This window comes from Carica papaya, chromosome 6, assembly GCF_054855325.1.
Source record: "Carica papaya isolate Zhongbai chromosome 6, ASM5485532v1, whole genome shotgun sequence".
In the NCBI taxonomy this organism is placed as follows: Eukaryota; Viridiplantae; Streptophyta; class Magnoliopsida; order Brassicales; family Caricaceae; genus Carica; species Carica papaya.
In genome coordinates, this window is record NC_142314.1 from 29,372,845 (window position 1) to 29,398,581 (window position 25,737).

A 25,737-nucleotide genomic window follows, 5' to 3' on the forward strand; every position below is an offset into this window, starting at 1 on the left:
TTATACATTACATAAGCTTCTTAAAGAAATTACATAAGCCCAGATTATTTGATTTTGAGATTAATTATTTTTAAGAATCATTCAGACACATTAATCCCTAACACTTTACACAATCATTTTAAAAGTTAAAAGTTAAACTGTGGAATTCAGTTAATAGCTGTCAATAAGTTTGCAAATTGGAGTCTAATTGATTTCAAAACATGGTTGCACTGATCTTATCTATCAATTGATCAAGTTGGTTCCTAGAAGATATTGAAGTAAATCTTTATTATGTTTGGATAGTTAATATGCACATATCTCTCTTTCATTTATTATATCTTAAATTCTTATTAATGTCAAATCTTAATAACTAATCTACATCTCTTATATATATATACATATATATTTATATATATATATATCTTTAAAACTTTTTAATAAATTCCTCTTTCATTATATTATTATGGATTTTTAGAAATGTTTAAATATATTGTCACAAAATACTTTCCCTCTTTTTAACTCAAAAATGATTAGATACTTAAGTATTATTCACATAACTCTACCAAGTTCAAGTCATAGCGTGTGACGAGTATGATTAAAGCACATGAAATTAACCTTAATTTCATAGTATTGAAGCATAAATCTTCATTTGCAATCTATTCATGTGGAACTTAACATAATTAATAATTCTACGAAATTATTATAGTATAAACTTTTATTTCACCCGGTAGAAAGTTAATAAAAGAATTTAATTCTTAAATTTATTAGTATACTTATTTATATAACACGTGTTTATACGGTCGATATGATGTCATACAAATCAATATCCAATGAGATAATTCGTTTATAAAGGATATAACATATTAGTCTATTCGGATTCAATGGTTGTCCGTGTCATAGTGATATTATGTCTAGTTTTTTTATAATTTATGTTTAGATAAATAAGTCTCTTTGTCATGATATCATCAATTATTACATTCTTGTTGTGTACTTTAATAAATATTTATCATTATAGTAAATTTAGGTATTTTTATCAAAATAATAGAACATTAAAATTTGAAAATTGATTTATTATTATGGAAAATAATAATTATACTATCTCATAATAAGATCAATAGGACAATATTATTTGTATATTACAGACAGTTAGTTTATTGAATACATTATTATTAATAAGAGTTGATATTTATCATATTTCTATGCACACATCAATGAATGCTCGAGAAGATGTCCCTTACTTTACGACCTTTATTGTTGTGTACTCTAACTTTGAATATGTATACTTATGAAATGCAAGTTTAGATCTTTAAAATGGTTCTGGAAGTTTGCACTTGAGACTAAGAAACAAACTAGAAGAAGTATTAAAACCTTTTTGTCTAATCAAGGATAAAAGCATTTAAATAATGAATTCTTGGATTTATTGAGGCATAATAAAATTCTCTCACTCCGGACATTTTTTGCTAGCTCTAGTTAAATAGAAGGCCAAATAGGAGAAATTGTGGACTTCATACAATTCATGATTAGATATGAAATATTATATATTTTGGTTTTGGGCTATAAAATAATAACCACTTTCTACATATTAAATATAGTCCCTAGAAAGGCAACGCCAAAGACACTACATGATATGTATTATGATGGATTATTAAATTTTAAAAGAGCTAACATATTGAGGATATATCACTTATAAAAAGTAGATATATGGTAGAAACTCAAACTAAGTGTCTTAGATGTTTATTTTTAAAATACTAAAATGAGAGTTTTGGATATTACCTTTATGATGAACAAGACTAAAATGATATTTGTATTCAACATTGCATCCAATTTTTTTTTTAAAAAAAAGAACAATTAATTCAAAATAAGATGAGTAGAAGTGAACTTAAACTTTATGAAGTTTCAGAGAATTCTCAAATATTAGTCTTAATAGAAGATCCACCCACTATTAAGATTAAAGAATTATATGTATAGTAGTTGCAAGGTCCTTTTGAGAATCTAAACCACTTAAAATATATTATAGATTCCTCATTTGAAAAGATTTATGAAGCTTATGAGAATACAATGAGGCAACAACATACATTGAGGTGATAACAAGTATCTAGTTGAATAAGTGGTGGGAGGCCACAAAATTCGAGATACAATCCATGCATCCAAGTCATTTCGAGATCTATATATAACTATATAAAAGAGCTCAATTGTAACAACCCGACCTATTTTAAAGTATTGAACATACACTCACGATTCCCAAATCGATAGGATCAATGAATATATAATAATTAGTCACCGCTAATTAAGATAGAAATTATATCTCTTGCATATTTAGTCTCACTCTATAATATCCATGAGGCTTCTTTACATTCCAAAATAAGTACTAACAGCGAAAAGAAATGATTAACCTTAAATTCTATCTAAATAAAATAAGAAATCTTTTAGCAATCTCTCACTGTTCGGGAGTAGAGTCCCGAATATTCTAATTTGAAAGGCTGAAATAATAATTTGAATGAGTACACACTTGCTCAATAAGGTTACAAGAAGCAAACAATGTAATTGTTCGTCCAAAGCATTGAAAAAAATAATAATAAAGCAGCCGATGGATTATTAATTTTAACAAAACCAGTTTTAACTTAGAAACCTATATAATTTCTTTACTTTACATTAAAATTGAATTAGATTTACATTCAACTACCCGTTGCATTCACAATACTATCAAACCACATCAGATTCTTATTCAAAAAATTTTCATTTTAAATAACAAATATTATTTGATCATATAAGATTCTTATTCAAGTACAACACACATATCAAATCAATCACCTTTTATTTTGTCTATTAGTATCATTTTTCTCTACTGGTATTCCTGGGCCCCATAGAGGTTCCTCTCACACATGGATACTTAATGTTTCTTTTATAATTAATTATTGGTCGTACCCACACCCCGTCCGATAATGAATGTCACTTTTTCCAGCCAACTTCATACCACGTCCAATATGAGTCACTTTTATCAGTTGTCCACATATCCCGTTCGGCATGGACGCTATTAATAATCTCTCAACTTTATCCGGTATGGGACATCTCAGCTCCGTACGACTGAAGGTCATATCCATAATAGGGATCACCCCATATACTCCCCCCTTGATGCTCGGTAACGATTTTATTTATCTCAATTGTCATATTCATTTTCCATTTACAATAATTCGCAATATGCAAATATCTAATTAAGCTCATACAACTTTCATTTTCAATCATTAAAATTTTAACACATACATCAGAAAATAATGCTGGAATATATAATCCATAATTGAATACACACCGAAGAATAATTAATCACCAATAGGATAAAATGGAGATAATAAAAATAAACCACCTTAACATACAAAACAAATAAGATAAAAATAATTAGCATAAATTCGAATAATACAGAATGAAATAGAATTTAAAATAAAATAATAAAACATAATAATAAAATATAATGATATAAATAAAATAAAGTAATTAATAAAGAATGAAATAGTAATTAAAATAGATAAAATAATGAAACATTATAATATAATAGAATAATATAAAATTAAATAATTAAAAATGAAGTACTGAACACCAACTACAAAAAATATATTCATATACTAACACTCGCACGCACCTCTTTCACACAAACAGCCATGGGTGACCTTTCTCGAACATCAGCCCGCGATGGTATATCAACCCATAATGGCATAATAAATATAAATTAACCAAAACAAACATACATAATCAATAAGAAACCAAGAATGCATGAAATTAATTTAAAACATTACCATCGACATCTTACATGATATCTAATCCAAAACTACAATCAATCTAGGTGATTTAAGGTCAAAGTTCGATCAAACAATTAAAGAGAGAGTTCGAGTATCCTTATCGGAGTTAGAAGTTGATCGTGTTGCCCCAAGCAACCACCAGTCGCAGTGTACAAACCCCTTCCTCTCAGGTCAATATTTTCTGAGCTAATCTATAATGAGGTAATTAAAAATGGTCAAAAACAGGAAAAATAGAGAAAATGGGAGAAAATTGCGCCTACTATAGCTGATTTGGACTTCCGACACGGCATTGATCTGTCGTTGGCAACTCTCTCCGACATCCTCTGCTTCCTCTTCCGGTGTCCCCCTATTGGCTAGAGTTTTTAGAGTTAATGGAAAAGGAGTTTAAATACTCCTGCCCACAAGATCCCAACCTTCTAATCGGGTTGACATGGCCGCGCGATCACAAGCACACATATATTGTCAGCATGTGATCCTGCATCAGACTCCTACTAGTGTGGCCACCACACAACGTGACTCGATTGGCCGAGCTGCCACGTGGGTTATCCTACGTGGCTCATTTTTTTAAAAATTGTGAAGTGGTCTTTAGTTACTTAAAATATTTTTAAATGTGTCCTTTTTAATTTAAAAATGACACCTAACTTCAAAATTTGTTTTTAAGGAAGTTATAATTTAATATTTTTATTTATATTTGCATTTTTTGGTGAATTTTGTGATTTTTAATTTAATTAATTCAATTTTTTTTAAAAAAAAAAAGATTTCTCTCTTAATTAACAAAATTTACTTATTTTTTTAATTCAAGCTATTACATCAATCCATGAGATAAAAATGAATCTATAACAAGAGAAAAAGTTGCAAAAGAAAGTGTGAAAATTTACTAGGCAAAACTAGTTTCCTCATGTTACACTCAAAAATAATAAGTTGACTAGGAGAAATTTTTTTAAAATTCTTATCATATTAAGTTTATTTATATTGTGTTTGTAACTATCACACAGACAATTATAAAATTTGATAAATAGATATAAAAATAACATTTTTTATTGAAATTTGTTAAGAAAGAGGTGCATGTGATACAAAATGAAGTTTTTGCGTCTAATTACACCAACAAGTTATCTAAGGTGCTAAGATCCATTTATATATTTAAGAAAACCTCTTATATCTAAAAAAAATATATATATATATATATATTTTAATGAAACTATAAGAAATTTTGATTTCATTAAAAAAAAAAACAAGATTGAGAAGAATTGTCTTTAGAAGTAGATAAGTGGAAAGAAGGTAGTTTCATTTACACTTTATGTTGACAACATCTTACATATTAGGAATAAAGTAAGAATATTAAACTCTAAAAAAATAGTTGTCACATAATTTCTCCATAACCAATTCAAATGTTATATTTTATTAATAGAGAATGCATTTGAGAGATTACGCATTACCTCTTTTTTTTTTTTTTTTTTTTTTTTGTGTATTACCACGGTATAAATTATTTAATATAATAGTCAAAATTGTTCTCCATTATAAATATTCTAAGATATATGTTTCAAATCTCATTTATTTTTTATTTTTATTGTTTTATTAACAAGAATGGTATATTTGTTTAAAAAAGTGTAGGAGAAAATAAAGAAATTATGATTTTGTATATTGTGATGCTTATCTTAAAAAAGTGGAAATAAACTAAGAAAAGTTCTCCACCCATAGAGGTTTGGTTGGACCCCAAATAATGCAAACAATTTTTTATTTATGATCTTGACAAAGAAGATATCAAGGAATCCATAACACACACACACACTTACCTAATTATAAGTAAAAATAAATAAATACATATTCTAATTTATCATTGTTGAATTTAAATTAAACGCCAAATTAGGAGGCTATAAAAAAATACATATTTTTTGTATTTTATTCATTTGAAGGTTCATGCATCGTATGAAACTGCCGGCGGCTGTTGAACCGTAGCCATCCTTGTTAGGTTGGACTTCATCCAACGGCTGACATCTTCCCGCACACCTAATTAACTTACCGTCAAAATGAAAGTCAATTAAACCGCCGGCGATCTCAAAAACCAACAAATCAGGAAAAATATTTGAAGAATTCCAATCTCTTTAGTCAAATTATTCAAATAAATCTTCTTATCAATCCAAATAACTTCAAAAACTCCCTCTTTTCCTCTGTAATTCTAACTTTGTTGAGGCTCCTGCAACTTTTTTTTTTCAGCTTCCATGGCCGTATCTCCTCAAGCATTCCCGCCAAGAAAACGGCGGCCATCTGCTGCTGCGTTCGTATCTCCCAACCTGTCAGACGTCGGATTGGTTCAATCTCTTCTTCTTTTGTCGCAAGAAATTTCTTCCCTGAAACCTCTCAATTTTATTCTAAAACGCTATTCTCTGTCGATCATCCGCAAATCGGAGCTCCTTGCGATTTTGTTTGAGGAGATTCTGAAGGTTGAATCTCTGAATCTGTCTACTTCAACTCTCCTCTGCTTCGAGGAAATGTATATAGTCCTGCAGAGAATGAAGACTGTGATCGAAGACTGTTCTAATGGGAGCAGGACGTGGCTGCTCTCGCAAAACGAATCGGTAGCCAACAGTTTCCACGAGTTGGTACTGGACTTGTCGACTCTTCTGGATATCCTTCCCGTTCGCGAAATTCATTTGAGCCAGGATGTGGAAGAACTAGTGCTCCTGATGAGAAAACAGTGCGCCGAATCAAAGGCTTATGTAGATCCAGTAGATAGTAATCTCAGGCTCCGGGTGCTAACCATGCTGGACGGTATCAAAAGCGAGATAGTTCCTGATCGTTCCGAGCTCGCGCTGATTTTCCGTGATTTAGGATTGCTTGATTCTTCAAGTTGCAGAGAGGAAATCGAGAGCCTAGAAGAGGAAATCAAAAGCCAATCCGATAAGAAATCAAAATCAGAAGCTGTTGCTTTGATCGGACTCGTTCGTTACGCCAAATGCGTCCTGTTCGAATCATCATCTGCTCCTAGATCCGAATTTCGCCGCCGGAAATCGTTGTCGGAGCTGAATATCCCGTCGGATTTTCGGTGCCCTATCAGCCTCGAGCTTATGCGGGACCCAGTAGTCGTGGCGACTGGACAATCCTACGATCGGGAGTCGATCAACTTATGGATCGAATCAGGACACAACACGTGTCCTAAAACAGGTCAGACCCTGGCTCACACCAATCTCATTCCCAACTGTGCTCTCAAAAATCTCATCGCTATCTGGTGCCGTGAGCAGAGAATACCTTTTGAAACGGCAGCCGTTAACGACAAACTTAACGGCGTCGTAACAAACAAGGCGGCGTTAGAGGCAACGAAGATGACGGTATCGTTTTTGATCGACAAACTTTCTGCTTCTCAGTTAGTGGAGACGGCTAACAGCGCCGTTTACGAGCTTCGGGTCCTTGCCAAAACAGACTCGGATAGCCGAGCCTGCGTAGCCGAGTTAGGGGGTATCCCCATGCTTGTCCGCTATCTAGGTGCGGACATAGGTTCGATCCATCCGAATCTGCAGGTCAACGCGGTAACTACGATTCTAAACCTTTCCATCCTGGAAGCCAACAAAACGAGAATCATGGAGACTGACGGAGCTTTAAACGGCGTGATAGAAGTGCTGCGTTCGGGGGCCACGTGGGAGGCAAAAGGTAATGCGGCCGCCACCATTTTCAGCTTATCTAGCGTGCACGAGTATAGAAAGAAGCTGGGGAGGAAGACACGTGTCATAAGGGGATTGATGGACCTGGCGAAGGATGGGCCCACCAGCGCCAAAAGAGACGCGCTAGTGGCAATTTTGAATTTAGCAGGAGAGAGAGAGACTGTAGGAAGATTATTAGAAGGTGGGGTGGTGGAGATGGTGAGCGAAACCATGAATGGGTTGCCGGAAGAGGCGATTACGATTCTGGAAGCGGTGGTGAAGAGAGGTGGACTAATGGCGATTGCTGCAGCTTACAAGATAATTAAGAAAATGGGAATGGTATTAAGGGAAGGATCGTATACTGCAAGAGAAAGTGCAGTGGCAACTCTTGTAACAATCTGCCGGAAGGGGGGATCGGAGATGGTTGCGGAGATAGCGGAGTTGCCGGGAGTGGAGAGAGTTATATGGGAATTGATGGGAACGGGAACCATGAGAGCTAGAAGGAAGGCGACCACTCTGTTGAGGCTTCTTCGTAGATGGGCGGCAGGTTTGGCTTCTCAACATCTTACACATTCACAGAATCTTCCTGTGAGTTCATCTAGCATGCTGCTGCCGAGCTAAGTTTTTCTTTTTTTCCTTTTCATTCTTTCCTCTTCTTTATTTTTCTTTGAACTTCAATTTTTTAAACTGTAAAGTTGTCCAGTAATCCATGATCTAGTTCTCTTGTGTAAATCAGTATAAAGTTATTATGCAAGAACATTTATTTTCTTACAGCCCCATTCTTTTTAATAATTAGTTTATTCAACATAAAATTTCTCCTTAAATAATATTGAAGATCTCCTCTCCTCCCCTCTCATATGTCTATCTACTTTCAAAATTTTACTATCAGTCTGCTGTATACAAATGTTGAACCTAAATTATTGAAGGCAATGAGAACACCTTTGATACTAATTTCACTCACTATTTTTCGTCTTTCTGGAGTTTATAGGAAAATTATTCCGTAACTCCACCTTTTCAAGATATTAGTACTTCAAAATATGTAATAATAAATATAATTACTTAAAATATTTTTCTATTACTTAGTAATATTTACTATCATTTTTTTGTTATTAACAAATATTTCGTTATTATTATTCTTTTTAATCGTTTATTAATATTTTTTTTCTAAACTATATTGTATAATATAATAATTAATATATAAAAAAGACAATCAATAATTACGAATAAAAATTGTTTAGTTTGACTTATTATTATTAATATTATTATTTAACTTTATAAAATAAGTGAGATCGGATAATCTCATAAAATTTATAAATTCTTAAAAAATAAATGTAGAATGCATTTAGTTAATTTATTTTTGTTTTATTTAGAAACTCAAGGTGAATAATAAATGTTTGGCAAAATAATGTTTAGAAAGTAAAAATTTTATAAAATAACTTAAAAAAGGTTATACAAATAAATACTTTATAATTTTTAAAGAGTCAGCAAAATAAATGGTAAGAAATACATAATTGTCTTTGTCATATGGCTCATAAGCTAAAGATTTTTTTTTTTTAAAAGTACTTTTTTAGTTCTTTTTTACTTAAAAGCAATTGGCATACAAACAAATATAGATAGGAGTTAATCTTTGGTTAAACTAATTGATAAATTAATCTCATTTAAACCAAATACATAATCATTGTCAAAAACAATGATAAAGGAAGGTAAATAAAAAATTATTAGATGATATCAAAATCTAACCAACGATACTGTTAAATTATAATAATATTCAAAATTAGTTATAAATAATTCAGTCATATTCGATAAAATGTTAACCTTAAGTATCTCAAGTTATAAAGGACGATATTTTTAGCAAAAAAGTTGTAGAATTTTTTTTATTTTAATTGTTCATTGTATCTTAAAATGTATTATTATTAAAATTTAAACAGTTGACATCACAATCATGTTAGTCCCTTATATTGTGTTGTATATATAGAGTTTGTGACATCCTAAGTGCTAATTAAAGCAAATAAGTGTCAGATACAGATTTAAAATAACGAGTACATAATAAAATTTATGCAGCAAAATAAATCATAACAAATTTCTTACAAATATATGTGAGTTCCAATACATACATATACTAATACCAGAAGTGACTGCAAAATACAAAACATAAGTGTCACTTCTTTCACTATACTATTGGAGTCATCAGAGTATAAGAATAGTCATGCACTCAGACTTGTGAATTCACGGGATCCTCATAGATTTTTAAGGGTAAGTCAGTTTGCAGTTCCTCACTTTCTTCCTCATATGGGGGGAGGGCGGACATGAAAAAAGTGTTCTATATGCTCAGTAAGGAAAACAGTAGTAAATTAACATCATAAGATTTCAAAAGTTAATTATTTTATCTTACCATTTAACTTTCTCGTTTACTTATCTCACATTATAGAAAATTATTTATTTATTAAGAAAACAATACGTTAACACAGAAAATCAAACATACATCATGACAAATAATAGAGAAAATTAAATAAATAATAAAATGCTCAGATTTTCATTCACACTTCGCGAAATCATTACAACTTTTATCTCTGATGGCAGATACAGATTTCTAACTAACCCAAGTAGAATGACCAGATTAAATATAGATACGGCAATTTGCTCATACCCATTTTTGGCTGGCTAAACCATTGTACGATCTATGACCACGGTCGTACTAGCCATAGTGACCCTAACTGATATCTACAATCACAACATTACTTAGCCACGGGTGACCCATAGAGATAGTGCGACACCACTCTCATTAGAGGGTACGCCATCATCCACTAAGAGCAGTCCTTTTACATCTTTTCAAACCAAATAGGGGAGGAGAAAACAGATATTCTAAAAAAACAAGGGGAACAGATACCCCTCAGAGATAAAAAGTCAAACGAGACACTTGATGCAATATGAATGTCAATACATATATATTTTGGACCATACAAGTTATTCCATTTTTCTCTTTTATTTTTCTTTTATACTTTTACTGTTATCGATCACATATTATATTTATTACATGCAAATTTATCAAGTGTCTGCAATTCACATAACATGCTTGAAATCTAGAAAAATTCGCTTCATTTGAACACAGAGACATATAAAACAAGCAAAATATCAATCATATTAAATTTATTTATCTAAAAATACTTCTTAATACGTCGAAAAAAATACTAAATTTTTTACCGAAACCTTGATGTTTTCTCATTCACTATTCTCCTTTCTTTCTCTTCTTCTCTTACTAGACTACTATATCATTTTCTCTCTCTCTCTCTTTCTCTCTCTCCCTCTCTCTCTCTCTCTCTCTCTCTCTTTAAACCTTTAAAAAATAGAATAATGGAAGTTGGAGAAGAAGGGAAGAGGGAGGGCAATTTATAGAGTCTTGGAACCGTCAGATTCGTACTAAGTGGTGAAATTCAGTGAAGAGAGAGAAAAAAAGATTCTAAGCACAAAAAACGAGGGAGGATGGCTTCCTCCACCGATAGCGACGCACTGCACGAGGTGGCAGTGCTTCAGTCAGCGTGCTGCAGGCTAGCCTGCAGACGTACAGGCCTCTTACCGCACTCATAGGGGCTAGCTTTCTCGTTGGGCACCGCGCGCACAGGCCTACTACGCGCGGGCCCATGGCACACAGGGCCTACCCACGCAGGCCTATTGCACGGACGGTGCGCGCAAAGTGTGTGGTGCTTGCCCGCACGTGAGGTGATGAGCGGACTGTCTGCCTGCGCACGACAGGACATGCGCAGGTCCTGATCCCATGTCATGCACGCGGACGGGACGTGCGCACTGTGTGCACATCCCACGGGCAACCAGACTCCTTACGGGATTTTTCCAGTGGAATTTTTTTTTAAATTTGTCGTTTTCCATTTTTTTTTCTCAATTTTCATTTTATATTTAAACGAGTTACAATAAAATTATTTAAAATAAAATAAAATAAATAAAAATCAACCAAAATTACAAATCACAATAAATATTAAGCAGTTTAAATTAATTAAGTTTAAAGCAGCCAAATACCTGAATAAATAGAGTTTCTAAATCATTTTAGAACAGTGATAAGTGGGGTATTAGGTCTCTCCTACCTTAAAAAATTTAGTCTCCAAATTTATCTCGAATAAGTCCGAATACTTTTTCCTCCATTCGTCCTCTAACTCCCACGTCACTTATTCTGGGGTATGATGCTGCCATGGTACCTTCACCGTGGAATCGTCTTGTTACATAAAACCTTATCGATCCACCCGAGAATCTCTGCAGGAACCTCCTTATAGGTCATATCAGTTTGTACCAGTACCTTATCGCGAGGAATAACATGATAAGGATCAAGGTAGCACCTCTTGAACATCGAGACATGAAAGACATCATGCAGATCCGCGAACTCTCTAGATATAGTGAGGCAGTATGCCACGGGTCCAATGCACTCGATGATCGAAAAATGTCCTGCACAATGATGGCTCAACTTCCCTTTCTTCCTAAACTACATATTGCCTTTCTAGGGGTAGATTTTTAGGAAAACTTGATCTCCCACGGCAAACTCCAAGGGTTGCTTACGATTATCAGTGTAAGTCTTTTGATGGCTCTGGGTAGTTGCTAAATTCTTACGGATAATTGCGACATTCTCAATGGTCTCCTGGATGAAGTCTGGTCCTAAGTGGCGCTGGTTCCCGACTTTACTCCAACAAGTAGGGGAACGACATGGTCTTCCATATAATGATTCATACGGGGACATACCGATGTTAGAATGATAACTGTTATTATAAATGAATTCATAAATAGGAAGATACTCATATCAGTTATCACCAAAATCGAGAATGCAAGCACGCAACATATCTTCTAATGTTTAAATTATACGTTCTAACTTACCATCTGTTTGGGGATGATAGTTCTGAAATACAATCTAGACCCTAAAGCTTCTTGAAAGTTGTCCCAAAAGTGAAAAGTGAACTGGGGGTCGCGGTCAGAGACAATGGATGAGGGAACTCCATGAAGTCAAAGAATTTTATCAACATATAGGCGGGCTAACTTACTTGTGGAATCTGTGGTTCGAATAGGTAAGAAATTGGCAGTCTTGGCAAACCTATCTACGATGACCCAAATGGCATTTCAACTAAAACAAGTCCTATGCAATCCGGTGACAAAGTCCATAGTTACATACTCCCATTTTCATTCGAGAATCGGAAGACCCTGTAGCAAGACATCAGGTCTCTGATGTTCTGCTTTTATCTGTTGATAAGCGAGGTATCGTGAGACGTAGTCAACTATATCATTCTTCATTCATGGCCACTAATATTATCGTTTTAAGTCCAGATACTTTTTGGTACTCCTGGAATAAATGGATAACTTGGAAGCATGGGCGATATTGAGTACATTCATACATACAATAATGGGGACCCAAATTTAGTTTTGAAATCTGAACAGTCCATCATCAGAAATCCTGAAATCAGGAGATTCATCATAAGTGAACTTACCAAGATTCTTGATGAGTTCCGAGTATGTGGTTTCTGCTTCCCAGATCTTCATAAAGAGATCAGGTATAGCTCGGATCTGGGCGAGATAGGTGCCCTTACCATAATAGCTAAGGCGTAGTGATTGTACAATATCTATTATCTTCCAACTAGAGGCCATGGTTTGAGCCAGCACAACAAACTCTTTTCGACTTAGGGCATCAGCGAATACATTCCCGTTCTTGGGGTGATAAATGATCTGTCAATCGTAATCCTTCAGAAGATCCATCTAGCATCTTTTCCTCATGTTTAACTCCCGTTTAGAAAAGATGTACTTAAGACTCTTATTATCAGTGTAAATTTTAAATATCTGACCATACAGGTAATGCTGTCATATCTTCAGGGCAAAGATAATGGCTGCCAACTTCAGGTCGTAGGTAAGGTAGTTTTACTCATGAACTTTGAGCTGTCGAGATCCAAATGAGACTACTCTACCATGTTGCTTCAAGACATAGCCCAAACCAATATGAGATGCATCATAGTAAACTTGAAATCTCCCAACATCATCAGGGAGGATTAACATAGGAGCATATATGAGACGACACTTTAGTTCCATGAAGCCTTCACTATACTCATAATTTCGAACGAATGGTACTCCCTTTCAGGTGAATCGAGTCATAGGGGCAGTCATCTTGGAAAATTTGTTAATGAATCGTTCATAGTAGTTTATTAAGTCAAGAAAACTGCATACCTCGGGCACATTGGTGGCCGGACTACAGCATTGATTCCACCTTGGATATGTCTACAAAAACTCCTTCACTTGTGATTACATGACCGAAAAAAGAAAATTGATCCAATCAAAAGGAACACTTAATTTTGTGTATTGATTTTGATAGAAAGTATCCAACACTTCAGCTAAATGTATAGTGTGTTCCTCACAACTTTTAGAATACATTAAAATATTATCAACAAAAATAATGACGTACTGATCTAATGCGTACCAAAAAACTCAGTTCGTTAGGTCCATGAAGGCTGCTGGTGTATTGGTAAATCCAAATGGAATCACCCTGAACTCGTACAAACTGTACCTGTACTGGAAGACGATTTTCAGAATATCTTCTTTTTTAATTCTCAACTGGTGATACCTAGCCCTGAGATCGATCTTAGAAAAGATCGAGACTCCTTACAGTTGATCGAAGAGATTGTCGATCCGAAGTAAGAGGTACTTGCCTTTAATGGTCACTCGATTGAATTTTCTGTAGTCCATGCAAAATTGGAGGGTACTATTCTTTTTCTTTACGAACAACACTGGAGTGCCCTAATGAAAATGGCTAGGGCGAATGAATTTCTGGGTGATAAGGTCAGAAAGCTAATGTTCCAACTCTGTTAGCTCAGCGCAACTCACGCAATATGCGGGCTTTGAGATTGGCTAGATTTCAAACAATAATTCAATCAAGAACTTTACCTCATATGGGGAAGATAGACCAGGAAGTTCGATGGAAAAGACATCTAAAAAAATACAAACAATTTGTATAGAACATACAGTAGGATCAACGCTCATATTCCTGTTCATTCAATTGTTAGAAAAATAATAACAATAACTTTTATTTATTTTTCGGGGATCGTAAGGTTACAATTTTACTTTTATAGTCTATTATAACTCTATACTTTTTCAACCAGTCCATTGCTAATATTACATCAAATTCTTCAAAGTTTGATAGTATCAGGTTTACACATACCTCTATTCCTGAAGTTTTTATTCTACAATTCTTATATACACAATAAGCTTCTAGTAATCCTTTTGAGGGAGTTTTCACTACTAGTATTTTTTTTAAAGCTTCTAATCTAAACTCTAGGTTACAAGTAAATACATAGAAAATAAAAGAGTGAGTTGCAATAGTATCGATCAAAGCATTGATAGAAATATTATGAATCGAAAGTATATCCTGGATAAGGATAGGAGCAGGAAAGATATTAGGTTCATCTAAGTGGCACACTCGACGTTATACTATGGGTCGGGCTATATCCTTTGGTTGCTAAGGACAGTCTTTTATAAGGTGTTGGGTGCTTTCGCATTGATAGCACGTATGATTGATATGCCGACAGGACAGATCACCATGCGAGCCACCACAATACTAACAGAGTTGGTTAGCTCGAGCAGGTGGAGCTATAGGTGGAGGCAAGGTAGGAGAAAAGGCAACTCTGGTTCGTTTGTTTAGAGGGTTATTTATTGGGTCAGACAACCTTCCTCTAAGCTGTTGGTTATTTACTGGCCGAGATAAGATCTTCAGCCAACTGGGCATGTTCGAGCACCTTCGCATACGAGCTGGGTCTCAGCATCCGCGACCTGGACATAAATGTCTGCACGAAGGCATTTAAGAAACTTTCTAACTTTTCGACTTTTAGGGGTAACCATCAAAGGGACAAAGCTAAATAGTTAAACAAAACGAGCTATATATTGGGCTACAAATAAGCTTTCTTAGCGAAGGTCCTTGAAATCTTCATCTTTCTTTTTCCAAACGTAGGCAAGAAAGAAATTGTCAAAGAAAACTTTTATGAAAACTTCACAGGTAGTAGGGGTAGGTAGAATTTCTTTCTTAAGTCACCACCAATGATTGACTTTACCGTTTAACATGAAAGCTGCAAGAGGGACCTTTTGTTCTTCAGTTAGGTCTAGGATAGAGAAGAACTTCTCTATTTGTAAGATCCAGGCTTCGGCTACTAAAGGGTTAGGGTCACCTTCAAAGTCTGGGGGTTAAGTTTCCTAAACTCCGCTATATTATGGGAGATATATCAATCTGTGTTTCAATATTCAAGGACAGGAGGTGGACAAAGATTGGTCTAGTTCTGTCCTACAACTGCAGTTAATCCTTGGATGGCTTGAAAAAAATTTACAAATTTAGTCCTGGTCGGATGGTCCGAGGCTTCAGGTCACTCAGTACGCTCTACGGATGGTCTTCCTCACTTCATTCCTACAAAAGAAAGAAAGACATGAGTTGGAGGTTTAATCTTTGAAAAGATGACTTATTTTTTTCCTAGGTACTCTAAAAGGTTCATCTACCTAAGGACTCATTGCAAGAGATTTAATCCGCGAAATTCTGCTTTAATTCCATATGTAACATCCCAAGTGCTAAGTAAGGAAAACAGGTATCAGATACAGATTCAGAATAACGAATACATGATAAAATTTATACAACAGAACAAAATCATTATAAATCCCTTACAAATATACACGAGTTCCAACACGTACATACATTGAGCCCAGAAGTGGTTGTAAAATACAAAATAAAAAATAAGGATCACTTCTTTCACTACACTATTGGACTCATCAGAGTACGAAAACAATCATATACTCAGACTTTTGGATGCACGAGATCCTCATAGACTTCTAATGCTAGGTCAGCCTACGGTTCCTTACTTTTTTCCTCATCTAGGGGGGCATGGAAAAAGTGAGTTCAATATGCTCAATAAGAAAAAATTAAATTAAATTAATATCGTAAAATTTCAAAAGTTAATTATTTAATTTTACCATTTAACTTTCTCGTTTATCTATTTCACATTATAGAAAACTATTTATTTGTTAAGAAAACGATATGTTCACACAAAAAATCAAATATACATCATGTTAGATAATAGAAAAAATTAAATAAATCATGAAATGCTTAGATTTTCATGTCATGCGTCGCGAAGTCGTCACAACTTCCATATCTAAGGGCAGATACAGATTTCTAATTATCCAAGTGAAATGACCATATCAGATACAGATACGGCAATTTGCTTAGATCCATTTTCGGTTGGCCAAACGATAGTACGATCTATGACCAAAACTGTACCAACCATAGTGACCCTAATAGATATCTACGGTCACGACATTATTTAGCCACGTGTGACCCCTACAGATAGTGCGACACCACTCTCGTTAGAGGGTATACTGCCATCCACTAGGAGTGATCATCTTACGTCTTTTCAGACCAGATAAGGAATGGAGAAACAGATACTCGGAAGGGTAAAGGAAACAAATACCCCTCAGAAATAAAAATCCTAACGAGACACTTAATACAATATGCATGTCAATACAGATATACTTCGGACCATACATGCTTCATTCTATTTTTCTCTTTTTCTTTTCTTTTATACTTTTACTATTACAGATTATATATTATATTTATTACATGCAAATTCATCAAGTGTATGCAATTCACATAGCATATTTAAAAAAAGAATAATTCGACTCATCAAAACGCAGAGGCATACAAAATAGGCAAAATATCAATCATATTAAATTCGTTTATTTAAAAATACTCCTTAAGATATTGAAAAAAATACTAGATTTTTTATCGAAACCTTAATTTTTTTCTTTCACCATTCTCCTTTCTTTCTCTTCTTCTTTCACTAGACTATTATCTTTCTCTCTCTCTCTCTTTAGACCTTTGAAAAATAGAAGAATGAAAGTGTGGAGAGGAAGGGAAGGGGGAAGGTAATTTATAGAATTACATTTGAAGCGGCCAAATGCCTGAATAAAAAGAGTTTCCAAATTATTTTTGCACGGTAATGAATAAGATTTTACAAAGCTATTTTAATTTGATCATTAGTTTGTTGAATATACAAACATAAGTGAATGTGGGAAACACCTTTGCTTTGGTTTCTAGGAAGAAGTACTAGCATTTTTATAAGTAACAAAAAAGAGAAAAATTGATTTAATTTCGTTAATGATTGATTTTCTTTTTTAAATATCGGGAGAAAATGATAAAAGGATTTGATACTTATAAATTTCAAAAAGTATTGATGTTAAATATCACATAAAATAGTGAAATAAATAAATAAATAAAAGGGCAAAGGAGATTAAGAATGTGCAATAGTCGGTTAAAATCAAATAAATTGATTTGACATAATCTATTTGGTTCATCTGCTAATTAATTTTTAATCAGTTTTATATAATATATTTAATTTTATATAATATAAAATATATTAATTATAAAAACAAATTCGAATTAAAGAAAAAACACATATTTGGTTTTTTATTTTATATTCACCAAGTAACTCTAATTGGAGGCCACTTTTGATTTCTAATTTTAATTTATTTCCATTTGATTTCAAACATAAAAAACGGGATAGAACAATTGTTTACTCATAAAGGGCTCACAAGCATTTTACATATTGTGAGACATAATAAAATATCCAAAAGTTTGAGATAAATTTTGGATATGTTCATTTTTAGTCATAGATTTGGTGATCTTATTCACGTCAAACTGACAAATTGGACTGTATTACAAAATTCAATATATTTGTATACAATTTTTGATCGGATTAAACTATAATGAGTTAAAAAAAATGAATTTTGACAAAAGAAACATTGAAAAAGTTGTATTAGTTTTTTAACTAACATATTAGAAAAATGTAAATTCAATATATTTAAGCTAAGTTTTCAATTCCAAATGCCACTTTTATTTTGTTCTCAATCCAATCTAGTTTCAAACTAACAAATCAATCTAACCACATAAGGAATGTTCTTTTTTCTCTTTTTCGGATAGTTTTTCCATTTTTAATTTTATAAATATGTTTATAGAATTAGGCTCGTTAAATTTGCTTATATTATTTGAATGAAGGCAAGAGGGTAGAGAATTGTAATCTTATAGATACATGGATACTCCTATTACATGAAGCCATATCATTAAAAAAAAAAAATGTTAATAATTTTATAATTAATTTAATATACACATAACTAATTAATTTACTAAAATCAATTTAATATTACATACATGTATTAAAAAAAAAAAAGATAAATACAAATACAATTTGTATATATTGTATAGAATATGAATTACATATTGATATAAATTGTATATATGTTATAAAAATAAGGGCAAATTATTCTCAAATACCTATATCATTAATGTTATTTTGTGAATCAAATTTGAAGACGACAAATGAATTTTATTAGTTATATGTCACTCCTATTCGTAATTCGAAGTAAATTTGTAAGTGTGCTTATGCATTTCACCCACTCAGTCCCCCTTCTTGTTCTTTTTCCCAGCTTCGCGAACTTCCCTCTTATCTCCAATTCGCTCTTCTCACCCTATTAAACCCCTCCATTTACTTTCCTCTCGTCTTCTGTCGGTGATTTTCTTCTTCTCTTTTTTCCTTTTCACTCAATTCCCACACATCGGTTTTCTCTCCTCTCCGTCTCTCACACTCACTCTTGCCTCCTCCCTGAAAATGCCAAACTTTCGGCTTCTTAAATGAACGCAATGGAAGAGTCTGCCTCCTCTTTTGCTCTGTTACATTTCACATTTCCTTCTCTTGCACACTTGTTCTTCCTCGTTGTGTCTTCTTTTCTTTCCATCAACTTTCTCTTCTCCCTGTTCTCTGTGCCGTTTAGGGAGGGTGAGTTTCTTTAAATAGAGGTGGTCTGGGCTGGCTGGGTTTGTTTTCCTTGGGCTGATTTGGTTGTAAATCAGATGGGCTTGGGGTTTTAATTTGTGGTGAATTATGTTTGTTTTAAATCTTAAAATGAAAGAGGTTTAATTTAGAGATTGGGTAGGATGTCAGAAAATAATAATAATGACTATTATTTTTCTCAAAATTTAATTAAAATAAAAAATTAATTCCAACAATATTAAAGTATTACAATAGATAAATTAATTAAATGACTAACAATTATTATTTTTTTTTCAATTACGCCTATAGACATGGATACCACTTAAATATACACATATTAATTTAGTATATAATATAAATATGAAATTAATATTTTAGAAGAAAATAAAAAAATAGCAAAAAAATAGAAAGATAAATCGTGTGAAATCTTTGTAAACTTAATATTTAACTATTTTACTTCCCCTGCAATTTCAGATTATCTCATTCTCCTTCCTTCGCTTCCAAGTCAAAAAAAAAAAAAGAACAACGACGATTTACTTTCAGCCACAGGAACTTGGACACGTGGCTCCCCCGGGCCGCCACCCCCCTCTCTCTCTCTCTCTCTCTCTGGCGTGACGTCATTATTTCAAATGCCAAGACATATCAAAATTCGCCCATTTATCCACTTCTCATAAGAACAGAAAGAAAAAAATAAATTAATGTTATCTGCAGCATCAACCAACACTGATAATGAGATTCAGTTTGTAACTGAAACTACTCTCCTTCCCCTTCTTCATATCTCAATCTCAATCCTCCTAACACCACGTTGTCTTCTCATAAAAACCTTCATCTCTGTTAATGTTACTGTACGAGGGCAGGGCTCCGCTGTCATAGCACCAAGGACGAAGCGGCTATGATGGCCGCCATCGGAGATGTTCACACCGATCAGATTCTCTTCGGTAAATACGAGCTCGGCAAGTTTGTCGGATGTGGGGCCTTCGCGAAGGTTTATCACGCGCGTAACATACGGACGGGAGAGAGCGTCGCCATCAAGGTTGTGAGCAAGCAAAAGGTGGCCAAGGGAAACCTCGCGGCGCACGTTAAGCGAGAGATTTCTATCATGCACCGGCTTCGTCACCCTAACATCGTGAAGCTCTTCGAGGTGCTCGCCACCAAGAGCAAGATCTATTTCGTGTTGGAGTTCGCCAAGGGTGGCGAGCTATTCACCAAGGTCTGTAAAGGTCGATTCAGCGAGGATCTCAGCCGTCGATATTTCCAGCAGCTCATCTCCGCCATCGGATTCTGCCACTCCCATGGCGTATTCCACCGCGATCTCAAGCCCGAGAACCTCCTTCTCGACGAAAATTGGGACCTCAAGGTCTCCGATTTTGGCCTCAGCGCCCTCACAGATCAAATCCTACCCGACGGCATGCTGCACACCTTATGCGGCACCCCTGCCTATGTCGCTCCCGAGATCCTCGCTAAGAACGGCTACGATGGTGCCAAGGTCGATATCTGGTCCTGCGGAGTCATTTTGTACGTTTTCAACGCCGGATATCTTCCTTTCAACGACACAAATCTTATGGTCATGTATCGCAAAATTTACAAAGGTGAGTTTCGCGTCCCTAAATGGACCTCTCCTGATCTTGACTGCTTGCTCTCTCGCCTCCTCGACACGAATCCGGAGACAAGGATCACAGTCGACGAGATCCTCCGTGATCCCTGGTTCAAGATTGGGTACAAGGAGAGGCAGTTCCATTCAGACGATCTGGATTTGGTAGAACCTACAGACTCCATATATCTAAACGCATTCGACATAATTTCCTTCTCCTCCGGTTTTGATCTCTCCGGCTTGCTCAACAGCGGCAGATCAGAATTTCACGACCGATTCGTCTCCGGCGAGACACCTGAGAGGATAGTGGAAAAGATGGAGGAGGTGGCGAAACAGGAGAATTTGAAAGTTACGAAGAAAAAAGAATGGGGTCTGAAAATGGAGGGACAGAACGGTAATTGCATAGCCGTTATAGAAATACACAGGTTAACGGAAGGGCTGGTAGTGGTGGAGACGAGAAAGAGAGAGACGGAGGCAGGACGTACTGGGGGAGATATATGGAAAGACAAGGTTAGGCCACAGCTTCGTAGTTTGATTTATGAACCGGAAGAGCAGGTCTCCGGTGATTCCAACAACTAACAGTTTAGTGTTCAAATTGGCCGGGGTCCCAGTCCCTCAAGACATTGTAACTGAAACAGAAAGAAGAATTCGGGGTTCCCTGTATTATGTTTTTGCCCTGGACTAATTTCATTGATCATAAAGAAAAAAAATATATATATATATATTAATTATGAATTTAAGTAAATTTGATATATATATTATAAATATATTTTTACAAATAATTTAAATTAAACTAATTATATTTATAATACTAACCATTCTGCAAGATTTTCGTAGGCCATTTTATTTTTAATGATTCCAACATTTTTTTAGGTAATATCTGGTGGTATTAAAATTAATGTTTCTGTATTATAGTATTTGCATATTTATGGAACATACCACAATAGAAAAACGAGAAATTTATATTATTTTATATGAAAAGTTGATCAAAAGATCAGCAGAAGGAGAATGAATAATATGTTATCACATAGAAATATGTTACCAAAAGTTTATATAATATGTAGTTACGGAATTTGTTATCAAATAAATATAAATCACATAAAAATATAATCATACTCACATTGTACTTTTATATTTAAAAAATTTAAATAAATAACTATTATATATTATTATATTAAATAAATAGATACAGGTTATCTATATTATCATGTTTGTTTTACTTTAATATATATATATATATATATTAAAAAGTAAATAAACATTATTATATTTTTATTGTATTAAATATAAAATTATTTAAAAAATAATAATTGACAGTGTCAATTTCTGATTTTACTCATATACATGTAGTTACTTAAATGCACTTGTAACATTTAAATGTTTTTCTTGCATTTTGATTTATTTAAATTTAATTTACAATTGGTTAATTAGGACATTAATCAATCATACTTCATTAATAAAGTTTTACTAATGATACAAAATATTAAATTAGATTAATATCATACAAATTCTCAAAATAACAAAAAATATATTTTGTTAATTTAAAATTTAAAGCTCCAACTGTGATAATGTTCATACTGTGTAACACCAATTTTTCAAAAATGAATTTTTAGTTCCCTTCATAAAAGATGTTTTTTTTTCAACACAAATTTTAGTTTTTTAAATGTCCTCGAGTTTGATAGATCTTCCTACTTTGTTTGATTTGAACAATTATTCTTCTTTTATTGTCTCTTTTAATTATATTTTTCGTTTCTTTCCATTTCTTTTCTTCACTTTTCTTTGCTTCAGAATTTTTATTTAAACTATAGTGCTTGTGGTTTTCTTTGTTGTTTATAAGGAGTGGACATTATTTGCACGCTAAGCCTTAACATGTACCTCTAGTTGTGTTTATCTCATGCCCTCATCTTTCATTCCTTCATAAGTAGTGGTGTTGTTCACTGAAAATGAACTAGAGATGTTATATCTCTTTAGTTTAGTCCCTTCATCTTGTAGTATGGTATTGTAGTTTCGTTTAGTTGGGGCCTGTGCATATAGAGTCGATGATTAATACTAACTTTTTCTTTGATATAATGAGAAAGCTTTGGCAACTAAAAGGGTTCATGAGGGCACGTATATGGTTAAAGAAGTTATTTGTGTTCCATCTTGATTATGAAAATGATATTTAAAGAGTAAAAAATGGGGTACCATGATATTTTGAATGATCTGTAGTCTGTCTGACAACAGTCAATTTGAACAAACACCTGAGCTAAGTTCATGTTGTGGGGATGTATTCACTAATTACCCCTTGAATCATATGAAAGAATAAGTGAGAAGGAGATGTGGTGCTAAAACGGGTAGTATGATTTTGGTGGATCCTACCTTGGTTAGACGATCTTTTCCTTAAGGGTTCGTATCAATTTTGAGGTTTGATATCAAGTTACCCGTAGAAGATTAATTTGTAATACACTTAATTAATTAATTTTAATGTAATTAAAATTAATATATAAATATATATTTTTTAATTTTTTGAATTTTATTTTAATGTAAAAATGAAGAAAATTAATTGGATGATGAAATTGAAAAAAAAATTGGAAAAAAAAGGGTAAAAATTTGAGTTATAGGGATGTTTTTGAAAAAAAAATTGAAAACCGGGAGTTAAAATGTAATTTAAGAAAATTGTGCCACGTAGGACGCCTAATCAGCAGCCTCGACGAACCGAAGCGCGCCGCGTGGCAAGCCACACTGACGTGGTGCCACGCGGGGACCACGCTGGCGATTCGCGTGCCCGCGATCGGACGGTCCAGATTCATTCCCGTGCGCACGAACGATCCAGATCCGTTCCCTCTCCAGACACGATCAGACGGTTAGATTTAAATGCGATGAATGGTCCATATTCACTTCCTATTTAAACGTGATCAGACGGTACAGATCAGATCGCGATGAACGGTATCGATTCACTCCTTATTTAATTACGATCGGACAGCCCAGATCAAACGCGATGGATGACTCAAATTAAAAAGGGAAAGATATAAATAACCATCTTCATACCAAATCCTAACCCTAGTCGCCAGACACCCCCCCCCCCCCCCCCCCCTCCTCCCTCCCCCACCAGAGAAGAAGACCCAGCTGCCGGGAAGGAAGCCGATCGCCGCCGCCACCGCGCCAGAGCCACTTTCGACCGCCAAAAGAGGTAAAAAAAATTTAGTTGCTTGAAATTCAATTTTAAACACCCTCATGGCCAAATCGAAGCAAAATGACCGGCGGATTGGTCTCAAATTGCGAGTAAAATCCAGCGGTGGTGCCGCAAAAAATTACAAAAATTACTTTCGATGAGACCTTTTTCGAGTCCCGTTCTACGTAATTTTTTCACCATTGTAATCACTGTTTCCTTCTCTACAGATTGATCAAAGTAAAAGACCCAACCGCGAAGGTGAGTCGGCAGAGCCGCTGCACCGGAGAAACCCGCCGTCGGTGAGTTTTGGTTTTCAACTTTTTTCGGCCAACCGAGGTCTCTTAATACATTTTCTCGTAGGGACTAGTACGAAATCGGCCGACCTGAGGAAAATCACCGCCGCAGGCGGCGGTGCCGTCGCCGAAGCACGACAGAGTCGCCGTGCCGAAATTTCAGAATTAGCCAAAAAAGATTCCTAATACTGATTTTGGATTTTTTGAGATATTTTTAAGTACTTAAAGCACGTTTTAATCCCCGAAGAAAAATTTAGGGAACTCGGGGACCCCCGTAGGCGCAGTCAAAAGTTTAGCATTTCAGACAGCAATTTGGGTATGAATCCCTAACTTTATTTCCTGTTATGGAATTGAAATTTAATTTTAAATAATATGGTATTTTGTGAAACTTAGAAACATTCACAATTAATTACATGTTACTAATGGAGCTGGAACTGTTATTTACTGTTGTTTGTTATGTTTAACCGATTACTTGATTTTACATTTTTCGAGTGCATGATAATACACTGAAATTGGTATGATGATGCGATTGTATTCTTTTGATGCATGTTTTTCTTGTTTTGTGTGACTATGTTGAATTGAAAAACTGAAATTAAAAGAAAAAAGAGAAATTATTTGATCAAATGGATGGATAAAATGACAGTCTTACTGGATATCCTGAGAGATGGTGGACGGACCGGATACATAGAGAACCCTACCGTGAACGTTGCCTTACAGCAAACGGGGTATCGAGATTTGGTAATTTGACACTCATACCAGACGGAGTATGGAGACCCGTTTCACCCTCATATTAGACGGGTTATTGAGAGATGATATCTTTTGGCACTCATACCGGACAGGGTATGGGGACGGTCCATTAATTGTAAAATATAAAAAGAGGGTTCACGCATAGTGGGGATATCCCTATAGACCTCCATGGATATTAGTAGGCTGAAAAAAGGAAAGTTGTTGTTCTGATTGATTGCATATGAAATTATGACATGTATTATGTTATTGACTCTATAGGTTATTTTTGGAAATCTCGCTACGGTAAGTATGAAGTAAATAATTTTATTTATGATAAACGAATTTACTTAAATTAAGAACTCTATTAGTTATTTTTATGATTTCTATCAACCTTTATTTTTGTGTCGGTGAGTAGCGTGATATTCTTATTGGGCTAGTGTAATTCACTCTTTCATTAACCATTTCAGATCAAGAGTACCGGGATTCAGTTCCCGATCCACAAGAGTATTGCGAGTAGAACATTCTGTTTGTTTACTTTTAATTTATTTCTTTGATTATTAGTTGCTCTTTTAGATAGATTATTCCCGTAAGCCATATTTGGTACTTTCATTTATTGTTTAAGGAATGAAAACTCTAATTTATTATTTTCCTTCTGTACTAAATTTATAATTTATCATATTTGAAGTTTTTGGAGTTGTTACAGTTGGTATCAGAGTCACTTTTCTCAAAAACATTCCTTA

General features: G+C 34.2%; 2 protein-coding genes across 2 annotated transcripts; both read left to right on the plus strand.

Moving 5' to 3' along the window:
* The first annotated feature begins 5,732 nt into the window (after positions 1-5,732).
* SAUR21 (ARM repeat superfamily protein) lies at positions 5,733-8,176 on the plus strand. The gene has a single exon (XM_022038203.2). The coding sequence runs from the start codon at positions 5,990-5,992 to the stop codon at positions 8,024-8,026; it is 2,037 nt and encodes a 678-aa protein (XP_021893895.1). The 5' UTR covers positions 5,733-5,989; the 3' UTR covers positions 8,027-8,176.
* An 11,756-nt stretch (positions 8,177-19,932) lies between these two features.
* LOC110811614 (CBL-interacting serine/threonine-protein kinase 14-like) lies at positions 19,933-21,500 on the plus strand. The gene has a single exon (XM_022038165.2). It carries the CDS (start codon positions 20,129-20,131, stop codon positions 21,404-21,406), a length of 1,278 nt encoding a protein of 425 aa, XP_021893857.2. The 5' UTR covers positions 19,933-20,128; the 3' UTR covers positions 21,407-21,500.
* Positions 21,501-25,737: the final 4,237 nt, after the last annotated feature.